The sequence below is a fragment of the Danio rerio genome, chromosome 17 (genome assembly GCF_049306965.1).
Source record: "Danio rerio strain Tuebingen ecotype United States chromosome 17, GRCz12tu, whole genome shotgun sequence".
Classification (NCBI taxonomy): domain Eukaryota; kingdom Metazoa; phylum Chordata; class Actinopteri; order Cypriniformes; family Danionidae; genus Danio; species Danio rerio.
In genome coordinates, this window is record NC_133192.1 from 2,476,074 (window position 1) to 2,494,628 (window position 18,555).

At 33.9% G+C, this 18,555-nt stretch overlaps 1 protein-coding gene and 1 long non-coding RNA gene across 5 annotated transcripts in view; both read left to right on the forward strand.

The window, feature by feature from the left end:
- The window catches only part of adss1 (adenylosuccinate synthase 1), a 33,296-nt gene extending 17,737 nt beyond the window's left edge, over nucleotides 1-15,559 (forward strand). The window contains exons 8-14 of one of the 4 annotated variants that reach the window (XR_012392684.1): nucleotides 1,443-1,569; nucleotides 6,049-6,203; nucleotides 8,962-9,086; nucleotides 9,978-10,075; nucleotides 11,221-11,370; nucleotides 12,862-14,128; nucleotides 14,332-15,559. Coding sequence is in view for 1 of the 4 variants with exons in the window: in NM_214820.1 (NP_999985.1) it covers nucleotides 1,443-1,569; nucleotides 6,049-6,203; nucleotides 8,962-9,086; nucleotides 9,978-10,075; nucleotides 11,221-11,370; nucleotides 12,862-12,914 (708 nt within the window). In the remaining 3 variants the exon portion in view is untranslated. 4 annotated transcript variants of the gene reach the window in all.
- LOC141378500 (uncharacterized) overlaps nucleotides 1-18,555 on the forward strand; it is a 171,226-nt gene that overhangs the window by 101,527 nt on the left and 51,144 nt on the right. The gene's annotated exons all lie outside the window — the stretch shown is intronic.

Here is an 18,555-nt window from a genome sequence, read left to right on the forward strand (position 1 = left end):
GTAATCCAAAAGTAGTCAGATTACATTTCTTTAAATTTTATAATACAAGTTATATTACTGACTACAGATTTTGTCATGTAATTTGTAGTTAGTAACTGATTAATTAGCACAAAAGTAATCTAAAAGTAATCCAAAAGTAGTCAGATTACATTTCTTTAAATTTTATAATACAAGTTATATTACTGACTACAGATTTTGTCGTGTAATTTATAGTTAGTAACTGATTAATTAGCACAAAAGTAATCTAAAATTAATCCAAAAGTAGTCAGATTACATTTCTTTAAATTTTATAATACAAGTTATATTACTGACTACAGATTTTGTCGTGTAATTTGTAGTTAGTAACTGATTAATTAGCACAAAAGTAATCTAAAAGTAATCCAAAAGTAGTCAGATTACATTTCTTTAAATTTTATAATACAAGTTATATTACTGACTACAGATTTTGTAGTGTAATTTGTAGTTAGTAACTGATTAATTAGCACAAAAGTAATCTAAAATTAATCCAAAAGTAGTCAGATTACATATCTATAAATTTTATAATCTAAAAAGTTATATTTCTGACTACAGATTTTGTTATATAATTTGTAGTTAGTAACTGATTAGTTAGCACAAAAGTAATCTAAAATTAATCCAAAAGTAGTCAGATTACCATAAATGTATAATCTAACAGATTTTATTACTGACTACAGATGTTGTCATGTAACTTGTAATTAGTAACTTTTTAGCACAAAAGTAATCTAAATGTAATCCAATAATTGTGACACATTACCATAAATTTGATAATAGAAGAGATTATGTTCCTTAATACAAATTTTTCCATGTAACTTGTAATTAGTAACTGATTGGCTAGCACAAAAGTAATCTAAAAGTAATCCAAAAGTAGTCAGATTACATCACTTTAAATGTATAATCTAAAGCAGGTCGCACACCAGAAGCGCCGCTCGGCGCCGCGACACGGCGCGTACATGGCAGTTTTAAGTATCACACACCAGACGCGCACGTTCGAATGATATTTAACATGAAACTAATCAGATGGCGCTCTGTGGCGCGGCTGAAAAATGAACTGCGTCCTGAGCCGTCGCCGGGCGCCGCCGACAGCCGCTGACTTGCGGCGCCGGTGTGTGTATCCTGATAGAAACCTATGTTTAGAATTCTAAAATGCATGGCACTGCATGACGCTGCATGGCCCTGCGCTTCTGGTGTGCTTCCTGCTTAAGATATTATATTACTGACTACAAATTGTCTAGTAATTTATAATTAGTCAGTGATTAGTTAGCACAAAAGTAATCTAAATGTAATTCAGATTACATTACCACAAATTTGTAATCCACTACATATTTAATTAATATTTTCTGACTACATCATTTGTGGTGAAATGTGTAGTCTGTAGCTGATTACAGTTTATTAGTAATCCACCACCTCTGTCTGTTTATCTACAGGAATACGCTGAGAGGATAAGACCACTGGTCAGAGACGGTGTCTATTTCATGTATGATGCAATTCATGGGCCGCAGAAGAAAATTCTGGTGGAGGGAGCCAACGCCGCCCTGCTTGACATTGACTTTGGTAAGGACATAGAGTTGAAGTCAGAGTTATTAGCTGTCCTGAATTTTTAACCTCCTGTATACATTTTTTCCCAATTTCTGTTTAACAGAGAGATGATTTTTTCAACACATTTCTAATCATAATAGTGTTAATATCTCATCTCTAATCACTGATTTATTTTCTCTTTGTCATGATGACAGTAAATAATATTAGACTAGATATTCTTCAAGACACTTCTATACAGCTTAAAGTGACATTTAAAGGCTTCACTAGAGTAATTAGGGTAAAGTTAGGGTAATTAGGCAAGTCATTGTATAACAGTGGTTTGTTCTGTTGACTATCTAAAACTAATATTGCTGAAGATGTCTAATAATATTGACCTTAAAATGACTTTAAAAAAATAAGCTTTCTCCAGAAAAAGAAATGTTATAGGTAATACTGTGAAAAATTCCTGAATTTGATCAACATCATTTTGGAAATATTTTAATAAGCAAAAAAATCACATGACAGCTAATAATCATAACTTTAACTGTACAGTCCATGCTGTGGCCACTTTGTGATTGTGAACTTGCAGGATGGCAGATTTAATTTAAGTCTCATTATGTTATTTTAGAAATGACCTTTCATGTAGAGCAGGGGTGTCAAACTCATTTTAGCTCAGGGGCCACATGGAGTAAAATCTGTTCTCAAGTGGGCCGGACTGGTCCAAAAAATGGAGGAGGGGTGGGGTATGCGTTATGGGTGTGGTTGGGTACCACGCCTCCTTTTTTAAATGGTATATTTTCATACAACCGAAATAGCCGCTAAACTGACAAAACATAAAGGGCCCTATCATACACCCGTGAGCATTTCACTAGAGAGAAAACAGTTAAACAGAGCATCTGCAGCATGTGAATGACAGATAAGGCCTCTCAATATTTACTTTCACTTTCGCTCTCCTGGATAGGGAAACCTTTACGCACAGACATCAATTAGTCTATAAATAATTAATTACGTTTGTTAAGCGCTAAGATTTGTTTCAAAACTATTTCTAAATTCAGTTCTAATTTCCAGCAAACGAATAAATGAATAATAATAATGAAGTGTGCTCAAAAACCTGAGTTATATCCTAAAACACATGCTGTGCCCCATATGATCTAAAACCTGACAGGTGGACAAATCTAAGCTTGTTTTTAATAAAACAAATACAAATATGCATATAACAAATAATACTGCTAATGATGATAACATTATACAAAAGCTAATCGTTATGAATATGAAACTGAAAAATCCTGAAGTCTGAACTGAGAAAGCATGAAGGCAGTGGTTTTTAAATTAGAATTTTTAAAATTTATTTTAAATTAATTATTTTTTAATTTAATTTTTATTTTTTAATTTAATTTTAATTTAAGTTTTTATGTTCATGTAGGCTTGAAAATAATATGTTTTGTAATATTTTAATTCTTTATATATATCCTATATCTATTCTTATTATATCCTATATATATCCTTAATATTTAAATTCTTTATATATATCCTATATCTATTCTTATTATATCCTATATATATCCTTAATATTTTAATTCTTTTTCATATGTAAAGATATTTGCGTATTGCTCTACATTTTGTGCGTATTGTAGCATGAAATTAGCTCATTTTATGAATATTAATAATCAACAATAACGGTTTATTCTTAATTATTAATATTCCGGCTTAAGCTTCAGTCAGTTTGGTCAAACAAGCATATGATTGTATATGATCATGCTCGCGTGACAGAGCGGACTCCCAGATTATGAATATTAATTATCAACAATAACGAATTATTATTAATCATTAATATTCCGGATCAATTTGCTAATTTGACCAAACAAACACAAGCAGAACCGCCGCTCTTCCGACACTGTAATCTATTCATTTAGAAAAAGGGAAATTAATTGCTACTTCTTGTGAAGTAGATTAATCATTCAAAAGTATTAAACAACTTATAATAGCTAGGCAGGGGAATCTGTATTTCAGTGACATTTTCTCGTGAGGCAAACAATACAATTCATTTGATTATAATGGAATTTATTGACTAGTCAGACGTAACGAACAAACAAACGCACAAACATACATTAAACACAGAACAAAAGGTAAACCACGTGGAGATATCGGGTCTATAGAACGACAAACAACAAAGAGAAATAGTAAAGCGAGGAAATAGAGATTTCAGGTAAAAGAGTGACAAAACTTTCAGTTCCACACGCACCATTAAGGACCACCGAGACTATAAAAATGCTTAATCGCATAACTAAAATCACCTGATCGTTCATGTCTGGAGGTCTCTCTTATGCGTCTCTCTTCCGTCGTGATGAAAACTCCTTTTGATGTCCTTCTTGATGCGTGGAGTCTGTAATGCAGTTCTGACGAACACGATCGCAAACTTTAAACTGAGTTTACCTTTGCCGGAAAATAAAGAAAACGTGGCGGGAAAGTCCATGCGGCGTAGGAAAACCGCGTGGGCCGAAGGCCACCTCTTTGATGTTCTTTGTTCGGACGCTTTTCTTTCTGCCCAGATGTTTGGCAAAAGGTCTGGTTATACCTGCGGGTCACGTGACAACCCGTTCAGCATTCTGACCAATGGTTTCAGTACAAAGTTTGAGCGGGAACCCTTCCTTTGCCTCGAGGCTGCTCGTATGCAAATTTGAGTGTCCGCCTAAAGCATGCGGACAGGCATTTAATACAGGGCTTTAATGAATAAAGCAATGCGAGTTATGGTCTTGCTCTATGCATCATGTGTTTTAAGATGTCAGCAGAAACCCATCGGTACCAAACATGGGGGGTTTAAAATACATCAACATAATTTTTCATATCCTTACAATATTTATTCTTTACAAAGGCCTAAAGGGAACATGCATACAGGTTATAAGAGAGGTTACACAGGTAAGAAAGGTCAGAAAAAAGATACAAAGTTTACAAAACATAACACATTGGTTTTGTGCTGGTTCAGGATTTGATGAGTTCATTTTCTTTCAGCCTTGTGTGTGTGTGTGTGTGTGTGTGTGTGTGTGTGTGTGTGTGTGTGTGTGTGTGTGTATTTGGGCAGGAATGTCTTTAAAGCGACAGACTCAGTAATCCAGGGACACTGAAGAGATAAGTCTAGCGGAGGTACCCAGACTTTGTGGAGCCAGGATTCGTAAAACCGTCCTGTCAAAATGGACCCAGATCGTGATAAAATCAATAAGTAATTTTATCTGTGGACTGTACGCTACAGTATTACGCAATGTGTAAGCGAGGCGCAACTCTGCGCTGGACAATAGACCGGGTTTGTTTTGGTCTATTGAAAAATATATTTTAGTTTCTCAAAATAGCAACGCACCAGCAGTGCGCCTCAGAACACCCTCCTTTTCAGACCAGAACGCCTATGGGCGCACAAATGAGCGCTAATGCATTTGCTATTTAAACAGCGTGCTGCAAAACATCAAAACAACTCTTGCGGCAAGCTGAAACTAACAAACAACTATTGCGTCGAGCCTTGCGCCACACTGCGCCGGGTGTATGATAGGGCCCTATGTGTGGGAAGCACTGATGTGGTATGACAGGGCATGGATGAGGTCTTTCTCTCTGAGATGCCTGTCAAACTGACACTGATTCAGGCTACTGGATCGGATAAAATTAACAGTTTGCTATTGCGCCATCCAGGGCACAATTGGAACAGCAGTATATTTAATTGTAAAATTGCAAATCACACAATTATCTTGCGGGCCGCATTAAACTCGTTTGCAGGCCTGATCCAGCCTACGGGCTTTACGTTTGACACCCCTGATGTAGAGTTTAATGCAGCTGTGTGTGAATGTAAGAGCTGTGTAGCGTTTCTAACTGCTCATCTATGGGGTGACTTTTCGCTCTAGATTTTTGCTATTTGGATTCAGCTTGCATAATACCAGAATATTGTGTGAAACAATTGCTCATTAGTTTATAATATATACATTTATATAGAGATTTTGCAATGTTTTTCGGCCTCAAATAACATAATGCTGCTACTACGTCATTTTAAAGTCCGCATGAGCCGGAAGCTGTGACTGTTTTTTTTACTTTGTGATGCAGTTCCCACGGAAACGGAATATTAAATGATTAAACAGTGGGTGTGGCTTGTTTTTTCTACTGCAAGCTGATTGGATGTAGTAAAGTAGGCGTTTCATTTAGAAGGATGGGGAAAAGGAGTTTGAGGAGAGTAATTACAACCTAACAGACTTCTCCTGCTCAACATTTCTGTCTGCTGTCAAAACTGACAGCTGGAGGATTCTCAGATTAGGTCTGTTTGAGGTACTGGGCGTGGCTAACATACTTAACCACGCCCAGTACCTCAAACAGACCTAATCTGAGAATGTAACTGAGAACTAACAGGAAGTGCATTTTCAGATTTCAATTAAAGGTTAAGTTTTTTTGTTCTTAATGGCATGCACAGATGAATTGTTCACCACAATTCACCACAGTTTTGATTTCATGTGTATCTTAAAGGCTTGTATTCCATCTTTGTAGGAACGTATCCGTTTGTGACGTCGTCTAACTGCACTGTTGGCGGTGTGTGCACGGGTCTCGGCATCCCTCCTGCAAACATCGGCGATGTGTATGGAGTGTCAAAGGCCTACACTACTAGAGTTGGGATCGGGGCCTTTCCTACAGAACAACTCAATGTAGGACAAACACCCTTTATTATTATTGTACTCCATACAATACAGATACGGATACTGGAAAGTAATCAATGATGCAGGCTCTGAGACTAACTGCATTTTCAGCTACTTGCAGTTGGGTTATAATTAGGGATGCACAGTGTATTATGTATTATTTTCACTTCACATGTTGCCCACACTTCACATTTGCTGCCTACCACTTTTTTTACTGGTATTTTGATATTGGTTAATGATCAATTGGTTGGTTTATTTATGCATTATTCTATATAAAAGAAAGTTAGCTACAGAAAAGAATAGTTGATTATGTTCAGAAATCAGTTCAAGCTTTTCTAAAGTTAAGATTTTAAAATAAAATCAGATGTTCACTTTATATGTTTGCTTTTTGTTTTTGTAATCATGCAGAAAAAAATTATATATTTTAGCGAATATATTGGTTATCGGACTTCAAATTGAAAGAGTTATAGGTTATCATTCAAAATTTCATATATTTGTTATCATTATCCGTGAAAAAAGTCACATATTGGTTGTCTTTATCAGTCAAAAATTCCATAAATCGGTTATCTTTATTGGTCAAATTTCATAAATCGGTTATCTTTATTGGTCAAATTTCATAAATCGGATATTGTTATCAATAAAAGATTCCATATATCGGTTAATGTTATCAATCAAAAGTGCTATTTATTGGATATCATTATTAGTCAAAATTCCAAATATTAATTACTGTTATCAGTCAAAAATTCCATATGTCAGTTATCACTATCAGTCAAAAATTCAATATATTGGTTATCGTTATTGGTCAAATATTCATACATTGGTTGTCGTTATGTCAAAAATTCATATATCAGTTATTGTTATCAATCAACAATTCCATATATTGGTTATCATTATCATCAAAAATTACACACACACACACACACACACATATATATATATATATATATATATATATATATATATATATATATATATATATCGGTTATCACTATTAATAAAAAATTCCATATATTGGCTATCGTTATCAGTCAAAAAATGCATATATTGGTTATTGTTATCAGTCAAAAATTCCATTAGTCAGTTATTGTTATCAGTCAAAAATTTCATTTTTCAGTTATTGTTATTGGTAAAAAATTCCATATATCTGTTATCAATATCAGTCAAATATTTCAAATATTAATTATTGTTATCTTTCAAAAGTTCTATATCAGTTATTATTATCAGTCAAAAATTTCATATACCAGTTATGGTTATTGTACAAAAATGTCATATATCGGTTATCGTTATTGGTCAGAAATTCATATATCGGTTATCGTTATGTCAAAACTGCATATATCGGTTATTGTTATCTATCAACAATTCCATATATCGGTTATCATTATAAGTCAAAAATTCCATTTATATTGGTTTTCATTATTGATCAAAAATTCCATATATTGGCTATCGTTATCAGTCAAAAATTCCATATATCGGTTATCAATATCAGTCAAAAATTCAATTTATATTGGTTATCATTATCTATAAAAAATTCCATATATCAGTTATTATTATCAGTGAAAAATTCCATATATTGGTTATTGTAACAGTCAAAAATTCCAATCCATTCATTGTTATCAGTCTGTATTTTATTTGCCAATTATTGTTATTGGTCAAAAATTCCGTATATCGGTTATCGTTATCAGTCGAAAATTCTATATATCAGTTTTCATTATTGGTCAAGAATTCCATATATCAGTTACTGTTGTTGGTCTAAAATTCCATATATCAGTTATCATTATCGGTCAAAAATTCCATATATATATATATATATATATATATATATATATATATATATATATATATATATATATATATATATATATATATATATATATATTATCATTATTGGTCAAGAATTCCATATATCGGTTAACGTTATCTGTCAAAAATTTTAGCGGTGCATCCCTAGTTGTAATAGTTAATTAAAACTAAAGCCATTAAAAAACTTCCAAATAAAATCTGCTTACTTTGTTTCAGCTAGTTTCCAAGTAAGAACATTTGTTGTTTGAAATTAAATAATATTTATTTGCCAAAGCGGCATTTTAAAATAACAGCTATAAAATAATAAAAAATAATACAATCTTATCATAAAACAAAAATAAAATAAATAAAAATAAATACATTTTAAATTCCCAATATAATTGTAAAGCTTATGTTTTTAATGTTAATTTAGCTGTACATATATATTGGGAATTTACAATTGATTTAAAATTTTTATTTAGTTTGTTTTTGACTGTTATTTCTTATATTTTGAGAATTTAATTTAGTTTATTTTTTGTTATTCAATCAGCGTTTATTAGTTTTGTGCAGAAGCAATTATTAAAATGAATAAAAATAACTAACACGTGAGTTTTGAGGTAGTTTCCTTTTTTACATTTAAGTATTATTTATTGATGGTTGTAATTTAAATATTTCTATATTTCTAGTTGTTACTTCATGTTCACTAATGTAGCTAAACAAAATTGACTTATTATAAAGTGTTACCATTAATGTAATATATTATTAGATGTATTTACAAAAATATTTAAATCTGATCATGTGACTAATACAATGAATGTCATTTTTAATCAGAGATTACTAATTCATAGCTAATGTAACGTAATTATATTTACAATTATGTTTAAAGTGTCATCTTTTCCTAAACATTTTCTCCTAAATAAACACTTGAGAACACAAAAAAAACTTTGTTAAAAAGATGAATATTAATAATCAATGTGTCTCCTCATAGGCTGTTGGTGAACTGCTGCAGACCAGAGGTCATGAGGTGGGCGTGACCACAGGCAGAAAGAGACGCTGTGGTTGGCTGGATTTGGTTATTCTTAAATATGCGCACATGATTAATGGATTCACAGCGTACGTATTTATCCTGTAGAAAAACATATTCGGAGTGAAATACATGCTAAGATTTACTAAATGATGTATTTACGAGCACAATGCATGCATTATTATCAACAATATGCAAGTGAAGTAACACTAATGTTTATAAATAAATTAAACTAACCTATTATTCCACTTTTTAATGAAGTTTCAGCACTAAATAGCACACTAATAATAATAATAATAATAATAATAATAATAAGCTCTTTGGAACTGACCCTTTCAGGCTTTGATCCTAATTTAGGCATTTAGTGACTGTTGCTTTAAATTCAAATGAGATTGGGCACTTTTCAAAAGAAGGCGGAGCTACAAATGCCTGCGTGTCAGCATAGTGTCAGATGTAAAACAGCACTAGCTGTGTTGTCAGTGCTGGTCAGGTGCGCATGTGTGCTTCAGTGTGAGTGTGTGCTTCATGCTTCTGTCATGGAGACTCCTGTCGCTGTCCATCTGTGCTTCATCTAGAACTCCACATCTATAATCCTCTTAGTCTATGCTGACATTATCTTCAGCAGCTCAAACACTCTATAGGCTAATGGACAGACGGCTGCTTCTCACTCAGGGCTGCTGTTTATGCTAATGAGGGAGAGACGGGCACTAGTGGGCGGGGCTTTCCCCTTCTGATGACACGTACAAAGGGAGAATGTCAATCAAAGTGTTTCTACAGACTGTTTATATCAAGTCTGACTATAACAAATATAATTAATTTGTGTTAATCTTTAGAAGCTGGAGATATTCACACACTGCTGACACACAACTGGGTTTAAACCTCTTATAGAAGTTATTTTTTTCATAATAGCTCCCCTTTAACTGTGTAAACTGTGTTCTGAGTGAATGTCAAGCACTGTTTGTGTGTTTGCGTTTTCACAGCATCGCTTTGACTAAACTGGACATTCTTGATGTTCTGGATGAAATTAAAGTGGGCGTGGCTTATAAGATCAACGGCAAAAGAATCCCACATTTCCCAGGTACAGTTATGAAGATATTTGGCGGCACAGTGTTTAGCACTGTAGCCTCACACCAAGAAGGTTGCTGGTTCAAGTCCTGGCCGGTTCAGTTGGTGTTTCTATGTGGAGTTTGCATGTTCTCCCCGTGTTGTTCTCCCCTCCTGGTGCTCCGGTTTCCCCCACAGTCCAAACACATGCGCTATAGGGGAATTGAATAAACTAAATTGGCTGTAGTGTATGAGTGTGTGTGTGAATGAGAGTGTATGGGTGTACCCGGCGGAAACCCACGCCAACACGGGGAGAACATGCACACTCCACACAGAAACAACAATGATCCAGCTGTGGCTCGAACCAGCGACCTTCTTGCTGTGAGGCCACAGTGCTAACCACTGAGCCACCGTGCTGCCCGTGTCTCTTCAAATCTTAAAATTGTAATGTTTATCGTTCAAGTATTATAGTTTTTATTACATATTTTGTTGATTATTGTGTGTAATCATATGTATTGAAGTGCCAGTGTTGTTTTTTTTACTGATTTTATCACTTAATATTTTTAACTAGATTTTATTTGTGAGTGTTTTTATTTTAGGCAAAAGTTTTGGTCATTTTATTCCACTTTTGTGTTGTTTTTTTTTATTATTATTAATGTGACATTTTTGTATAAGTTAACGAATGAATGTTTAATTAAAAAATATATATTTTTTAATTTTATAAAAAATTATTAATAAATAAATGTTACATTTTTTTAACAATATTTTAAATCTATTTTAATTTTAAATGTAAATATTTCAATTTGTTAATATTTTAATGATGTTTAAGTTTTTTAATAATTTTATTTTTGTTAAGTTTAATTTATATATAAAATATATAAATTAATAAATAAATATTTTAGTTTTTAATATTAAATTTTTTAAATATATAAAAATATGTTTCTTTTTTATTAATATTTAAATATATATATATATATATATATATATATATATATATATATATATATATATATATATATATATATATATATATATAATTTAATCATTAAAAATGTTTTCAGTTTTTAATATTTTAATTATATTTTAATAGTTATATTTAATTATAGCTAAATGATTTGTGCGTTTTCTTTAGCTATATTTGACAGTTTGTGTGTGTGTGTGATTTTCTGTGTGTTTTAGCCAATCTGGAGGTGCTGCAGAAGGTGGAGGTGGAGTACGAGACGTTCCCTGGCTGGAAATCAGACACTTCAGCAGCCAGAAAGTGGGGCGATCTTCCTGCCAAAGCACAGAACTACATCCGCTTCGTGGAGAATCACATCGGGGTTCCCAGTGAGTACTGCACACAGAATTCTGATTCAGTTCGGTTTAATTCAGTTCAGTACTGCTTAATTCAATTCATTTCAGTTCAATACAGTTCAGTTTAGTGCAGTTCAGGTCAATTCATTTCAGTTTAGTTCACTTCACTTCAGTTCAGTACAGTTTAATTCAACTTAATTTAGTTCAGTTCAAGTCAGTTCAGTACAATTTAGTTCTGTTAGTTTAGTTCTAGTTTAGTTTGGTGTTCTCAGTGAGTCCTGCACACTGACTCTGTCAGTCTGATTCAGTTCAGTTCAATTCAGTCCAATCCAGATCAGTTCAGTTTAATTAAATTAATTTCAGTTTAATTCAGTTTAGTTCACTTCAAGTCGCTTCATTTAAAATCAGTTCAGTTAGGTTTAGTTTAGTTCAGGTCCATCAATTTCAGTTTAATTCAATTCAATTTAGTTCAGTTCAAGTCAGTTAATTACAGTTTAGTTTAGGTCTGTTAGTTTATTTCTAGTTTAGTTCATGTGTTCACAGTGAGTCCTGCACACTGACTCAATCTGACTCAGTTCAGTTTAATTCTTTTCAGTTTAGTTTAATTCAATAAAGTTCAGTTTAGTTTAGCTTAATTCAGTTCCATGTAGTTCAGTATAGTATAGTTTAATTCAGTTCAGTACAGTTTATATAAGTCCAGTTCCATTAATTTTAGTTAAGTTCAATTCAGTTTCAATCATATCTGTTTAGTTTATTTCAGGTCAATTAATTTCAATACAGATCAGTTTTGTTCAATTCAGTTTAGTTTAGTTTAGTTTAGTTTAGTTTAGTTTAGTTTAGTTTAGTTTAGTTCAGGTCAGTTCAGTTCACTTCTATTCAATACAATACTGTTTAGCTCAATATAATAAGATCCATTACATTACATCGCAATACAGCTAAATTCAGATAAGTAAATTCAGTTCAGTATAGTACAGTTCAGATTTTGTCAATTCAGTTTGATTCAATTCTGTTCAAATCAGTTCAATACAACTCAGTTTTGTTCAGTTCAGTACAACTCAGTTCATTTCAATGCACTTCAGTTCAGATTGATTCACTTCAGGTGAGTTCAATTCAGTACAAAGTACAATTCTGTTGAGTTCATTTCAATGCAACTCAGTTTAGCTCTGTTAAAGTTTGAGCATAGCTCTTTTCATGATAGATGATACATCTTTACTGCAGTTTTACAAAATAGATTATCGTGTTCTATCTGTTATATTATCTATATTATTATTACTTAAATATAACTTATTTTATTCCAATGATTATATATTGAATGAATAATGATTATTATTTACTATTAAATTATATAATCATTGACAATAATTCTTAATTATTACTATGTTTATAATTCATTACTAATAGTACTATTTATTACTTTGTTGTGTTTTGTGTTATTATGACCAACATTTTCCAAATATCTCTTCAATTTATCATAATTTTTTTTCACTGCAAGTATTTTAACTCTGCTTCACTTCTCCTCCACAGTTAAATGGGTCGGCGTCGGCAAATCCAGAGAATGTATGATCCAGATGTTTTAGGATTATTACCCACAATCCTCCAGTGACGCCTGTCTGAAGATCAGCAGCAGTGTTTTTGCTGAACCCCATTCACTTGCCCATCAGACTCCTTAAAGGGACAGTTCACTCAAAATCATAATTCTGGCATTTACTCTCCCTTCACGTGTCCCAAACCTAATTGAGTTTCCTTCTTTTGTTAAACACAAGTGAAGATATTATGAAAAATTCTGGAAAAAAACAGCTATTTGCCGCCATAGTATTTTTTTTTTTCATGAAGCTTTGAAACATTCACAAATCATTTGTTTTCGAATCAATGATTTCGGAGCACGTATCAATCAGATAAAGTCATGTAATTTCAGTAAACGAGGCTTTATTACATCATTAGTTTGTAAACATTGAGATAATTCAATGTTTCTCCACTGGGAGGCGATCTGTGTAATATTATAACATCCGCATGAATCACATAATTCATTCAGTTTGTCCCCTAGTGGCGAATCACTGAACTGCTTCATAGTTTTTACCTGATCTCAAGTCAGTTTAAGATGTTTTAACGAGGCATCTGAAGTGGATTAATGGTTAATAAGAGTTAATATTCTCTTGTTGACCTGTTTAGTAGAGCCTATTATGTAACAAACAATAAGTCCTGAAAACTAACGCATAAATGTTTAAATATTCTATGCAGACACTAAATATGTCATGGGATGGCTCAGTGGTTAGCTCTGCGACCTCAAAGCAAGAAGGTTTCTGGTTTGAGTTCTGGCTGGGTTTGTTGGCGTTTCTGTGTGGAGTTTGCATGTTCTCCCCATGTTGGTGTTGGTTTCCTCCGGGAAATTTTCCAGTACTGGGTTCCGACTGGAAGAGCATCAGCTGTGTAAAACATATGCTGGATTAGTTGGCAGTTCATTCCACTGTGGCGACCCCTGATAAATCAGAGACTTAAGCTAAGGGAAATTAATTAAATATGTAATGATATTAGATATGCTAAGTGTATTTGTACTGTAGGTTATAGTTTCAATTTAAAATTCACAATGGGTTAGTGCGTTGTCGTAGTATTATGGTGATTACGGTGATGCAATTTCAATTAGATTTTCTTAGTTTGCAATGGTTTTTATTTAAAAATCTGTTCTAATAAATGTTTTTGTTGCATTTATAAGTGTTTCACCAGCAGGTGTCACTAGCACATGGTGTTTTGAATGCTTCGAAACTTATTCATTCATTTATTTTTCTTTGGCCTAGTCCAGGGGTGGGCAATCTTGGTCCTGGAGGGCCGGTGTCCTGCACAGTTTAGCTCCAACCCTATTCAAACAGACCTCCCTGTAGAGTTCAAGTGATCTTGAAGACACTGATTAGTTTGTTCAGGTGTGTTTGACTAGTGTTGGAACAAAACTCTGCAGGGACACCGGCCCTCGAGGATCAAGTTTGCCCATCCTTGGCCTAGTCCCTTTATTCATCAGGGGTAGCCACTGTGGAATGAACCGCAATTCTTCCTGCATGTTTTACACAACTGATACCCTTCCAGCCACAACCCAGTACTGAAAAACACCCATACACACACACACTCACAAACTACGGTCAGTTTAGTTCATCAGTTCCCCATTAGTGCATGTGTTTGGACTGTGGGGGAAACCGGAGCACCCGGAGAAAACCCACGCCAACACGGGGAGAACATGCAAACTCCACACAGAAAAGACAACTGACCCAGCCAGGACTCGAACCAGCGACCTTCTTGCCTTGAGGTGACCACTGAGCCACCGTGTCACCCCTAAAAATAATTATATATCGAAAAAAAATGCAATATGTTTGCTAAAATGAGTTCTAATGGATGTTTTTGTTGCATTTATAAGCGTTTGACCAGCAGGTGGCACTAGCACATGGTGTTTTGAATGCTTCAAAACTCATTCATTCATTCATTTTCCTTCGGCTTAGTCCCTTTATTGATCAGGGGTCACCACTGTGGAATAAACCAACTATTCCGGCATGTTTTACACAATGGATACTCTTCCAGCCGTGACCTAGTACTGGGAATCACCCATACACACTCATTCACACACTACAATCAGTTTAGTTCAGCAGTTCCCCAATGTGTTTGGACTGTGGGGGAAACCAGAGCACCCGGAGTGGAGAACAACACGGGGAGAACATGCAAACTCCAATACCAACTGGCCCAGCTGGGACTCGAACCAGCGACCTTCTTGCTGGTGACAGTGCTAACCATTGCGCCACCGTGCCGCCCCTAAAAATAGTTATATAGAGGAAAAAGTTAGCACTAATTTAGATAAAAAGGAGTTCTAATGAATGTTTTTGTCACCACATTATTTGGATGCTCAGAAACCTTCATTTCTCCATCACTAGTTCCTACTATGAGAGTCAGTGGCTGCTTTTCTCCAACATTCTCCATTAGATTTTGTTTTGTGTTCAACAGAAGAAAGAATCACACGAGTAAATGATGAGGAAATGGTGAACTGTCCCTTTAAGAAGCGCTGTTTGATTTGATAAGAGATGTTTATGTCCAGGCATTATGAGAGAAACTCAATGTGTTTACACCAGCCTTTAAAAACAAATACATGAGTTGAGTTTCCAGGATTCAACTTCACCCAAAGTGGCATTTCTGTATGTTTTATTGCATTTGTTGTTTCATGTGAGACACATAAACTGAACTCCCTGAATATCACAGAGTTTTGTCGTTTTTGTGTATTTCCTTCTAAGGAATATGCCACTCTTAGGGCGTGCTCGCATTGTGTGCAGTTGCCTTGAACCGGGCCAAAGCACGCTTGTCCCCCCTCCCGTCTCCTCTGACGGCCCTCACTAACATTGCATTCGATCTTATTCTAGCGTAAATGAAACAAATCAAACCTTCTCCAGAAGAAAAAACATTAGAGGAAATACTGTGGAAAAAAAGCATTGCTCTGTTCAACATCATTTGGGAAATATTTGGAAAGGATCACAGGAGGTGAATAAGTCTGACTTCAGCTGTAAATGGTGTGCGTTTTTGATGAACTGTCCCTTTAAACGAGCGTCTCTCCTCTGAAACAGAGCTGATTTTCCAGACTGATGTGCATTAATGTTCCCGGCGGCTGTGAGTTTTGTCTGATGTCAGATATAATTAGTTTAGACGGCCGGTCAGAAATAGACGCAGCCGAACACTGTGTTCTCTCTTCACTGCCAAGATGATCAGATCTCAGAGGAACTCCAGTGTTTTTACCGTCCAACAAAACTAATGGGCGGAGCTGATGGTAAAAACTCTGCAGGAGTAAAAGCCATATCACCATACACACACACACAAACACACACTTCTTGACTGTTTTTAGTTCAGTATTTCAATATACAGTATATTTTGGTTATTAAATCCATTATATTATTTATTTTTTATTTTTATCAATATATTTGACTACTTGTAATTATAAATTTTTATTTATTTGTTTATTATATATATATATATATATATATATATATATATATATATATATATATATATATATATATATATATATATATATATATATAAATATAAAAAAAAAAAAAAAATATATATATATATATATATATATATATATATATATATATATATATATATATATATATTTATATATTTAATATATTATAAATTATTGGCTTTATCCTGGCCCAATGTTTCACATGTTGACCGTTTTTAGCTGCTTTTTGTATGTATATGCATAATATATTTAATTTATTTTAAATATTTAATTAAAATACATATATATATATAAATATATATATATATATATATATATATATATATATATATATATATATATATATATATATATATATACAATACATTTTTCTCAATCCATTTGATTGTTTTTCTAATAATTTTGTTTATTTGTTTACGTACTTTTTCATTTTTTTATTTATTCTTTTATTCATTCCTTTATTATTTCATTTATTATTTCCTTTATCATTTCATTTATTATTTGCTTTATTTTGGCTTCATGTTGACTGTTTTCAGTTTGTTATTTGTTTGTACTCGCAATATATTTTTATTCAATAATTTTCCTTCAGCTTAGTGCCTTTATTCATCAGGGGTCACCACAGCGGAATGAACCACCAACTTTTTCAGCATAGATTTTACACACTGGATGCCCTTCCAGCTGCAATTTAGTACTGGGAAATACCCTTACACACTCATTTACACACACACACACACAATTAACTACCCTATAGCACATGTGTTTGGACTGTTGGGGAAACCGGAGCACCTAGAGGAAACCCACGCCAACACGGGGAGAACATGCAAACTCCACACAGAAACGCCAACTGACCAAGCCGAGGCTCGATCCAGCGATCTTCTTGCTGTGAGGCAACAGCATTACCTACTGCGCCACCATTTTTATTAATTTATTTACTTTTTTTTTTTTATTCATTCAATATTTCATTTCATATTTCACAAGTATACTCAGGCCAAAGGCCAAATCACCACACAGACGCCCCTTAGCCTTATTTTAGTTTGTTATTTGTATGTATTTGCAATATACATTTATTTATGTAATAATTCATTTTCTTTTCGGCTTAGTCCCTTTATTAATCCGGGTTCACCACAGTTCACCTGTAACGCATGTCTTTGGACTGTGGGGGAAACCGCAGCATCTGTAGAAAACCCATGCGAACGCAGGGAGTACATGCAAACTCCACACAGATATGCCTAATGACCCAGCCGAGGCTCGAACCAGCGACGTTCTAGCTGTGAGGCGACAGCACTACCTACTGCGCCACTGCTTCGCATTACTTATTTATATTTAATTTTTAAATCAATTATTATGTTTTTTCAGTAATACATTTAATTGTTTTTGTAGTAATAATAATTTTCATTTATTTATTTATTTATTGATTCATTTCGACCCAAAGTTTCACATCTCCTGAATGTCAGTGTATTAGATACTAAATTTAAATATAATTTGTTTAAAGAGTTGTTTTAGATACTGTAGCACAAAAACAAAGATGTGTGAAGAATTTAATTAAAACTGTACGCCTAGTGACATTCAAACTGCAATAGTAAGAACATTAACAATACTAATAATAACGTGGCACAGTGAGTAGCGATGTTGCATCACAGCAAGAACTTCATTGGTTCGAGCCTCAGCTAAGCCAGTTGGCATTTCAGTGTGGAGTTTGCATGTTCTCCCGGTGTTAGCGTGGGTTTTCTCCGGGTGCTCCGGTTTCCCCCACAGTCCAAACACATGCGCTATAGGGGAATTGATGAACTAAACTGTCCAGTGTATGAGTGTGTATGGATGTTTCCCAGTACTGGGTTGTAACTAGAAGGACATCCGCTGCATAAAACATATGCTAGATGAGTTGGTGGTTCATTCCACTGTGGCGACCCCTGATTAATAAAGAGACTAAGTTGAAAAGAAAACGATGAATTAATAATAACCCTGCGGGTGTGAAGGTCAAATCATTAATCAATAATAATTCATTCATTCATTCATTTTCCTTCAGCTCAGTCCCTTTATTCATCAGGGGTCACCACAGTGGAATGACCCGTCAACTGTTCCAGAATATGTTTTACAGCTGATGTCCTTTCAGCAGCAACCCAGTACTGGGAAACACACATACACTATCATTCTCACACTCACACTTATCAGTGGACAATTTAGTTCATCAATTCTCCTATAGCGCATGTGTTTGTGGGGGAAACTGG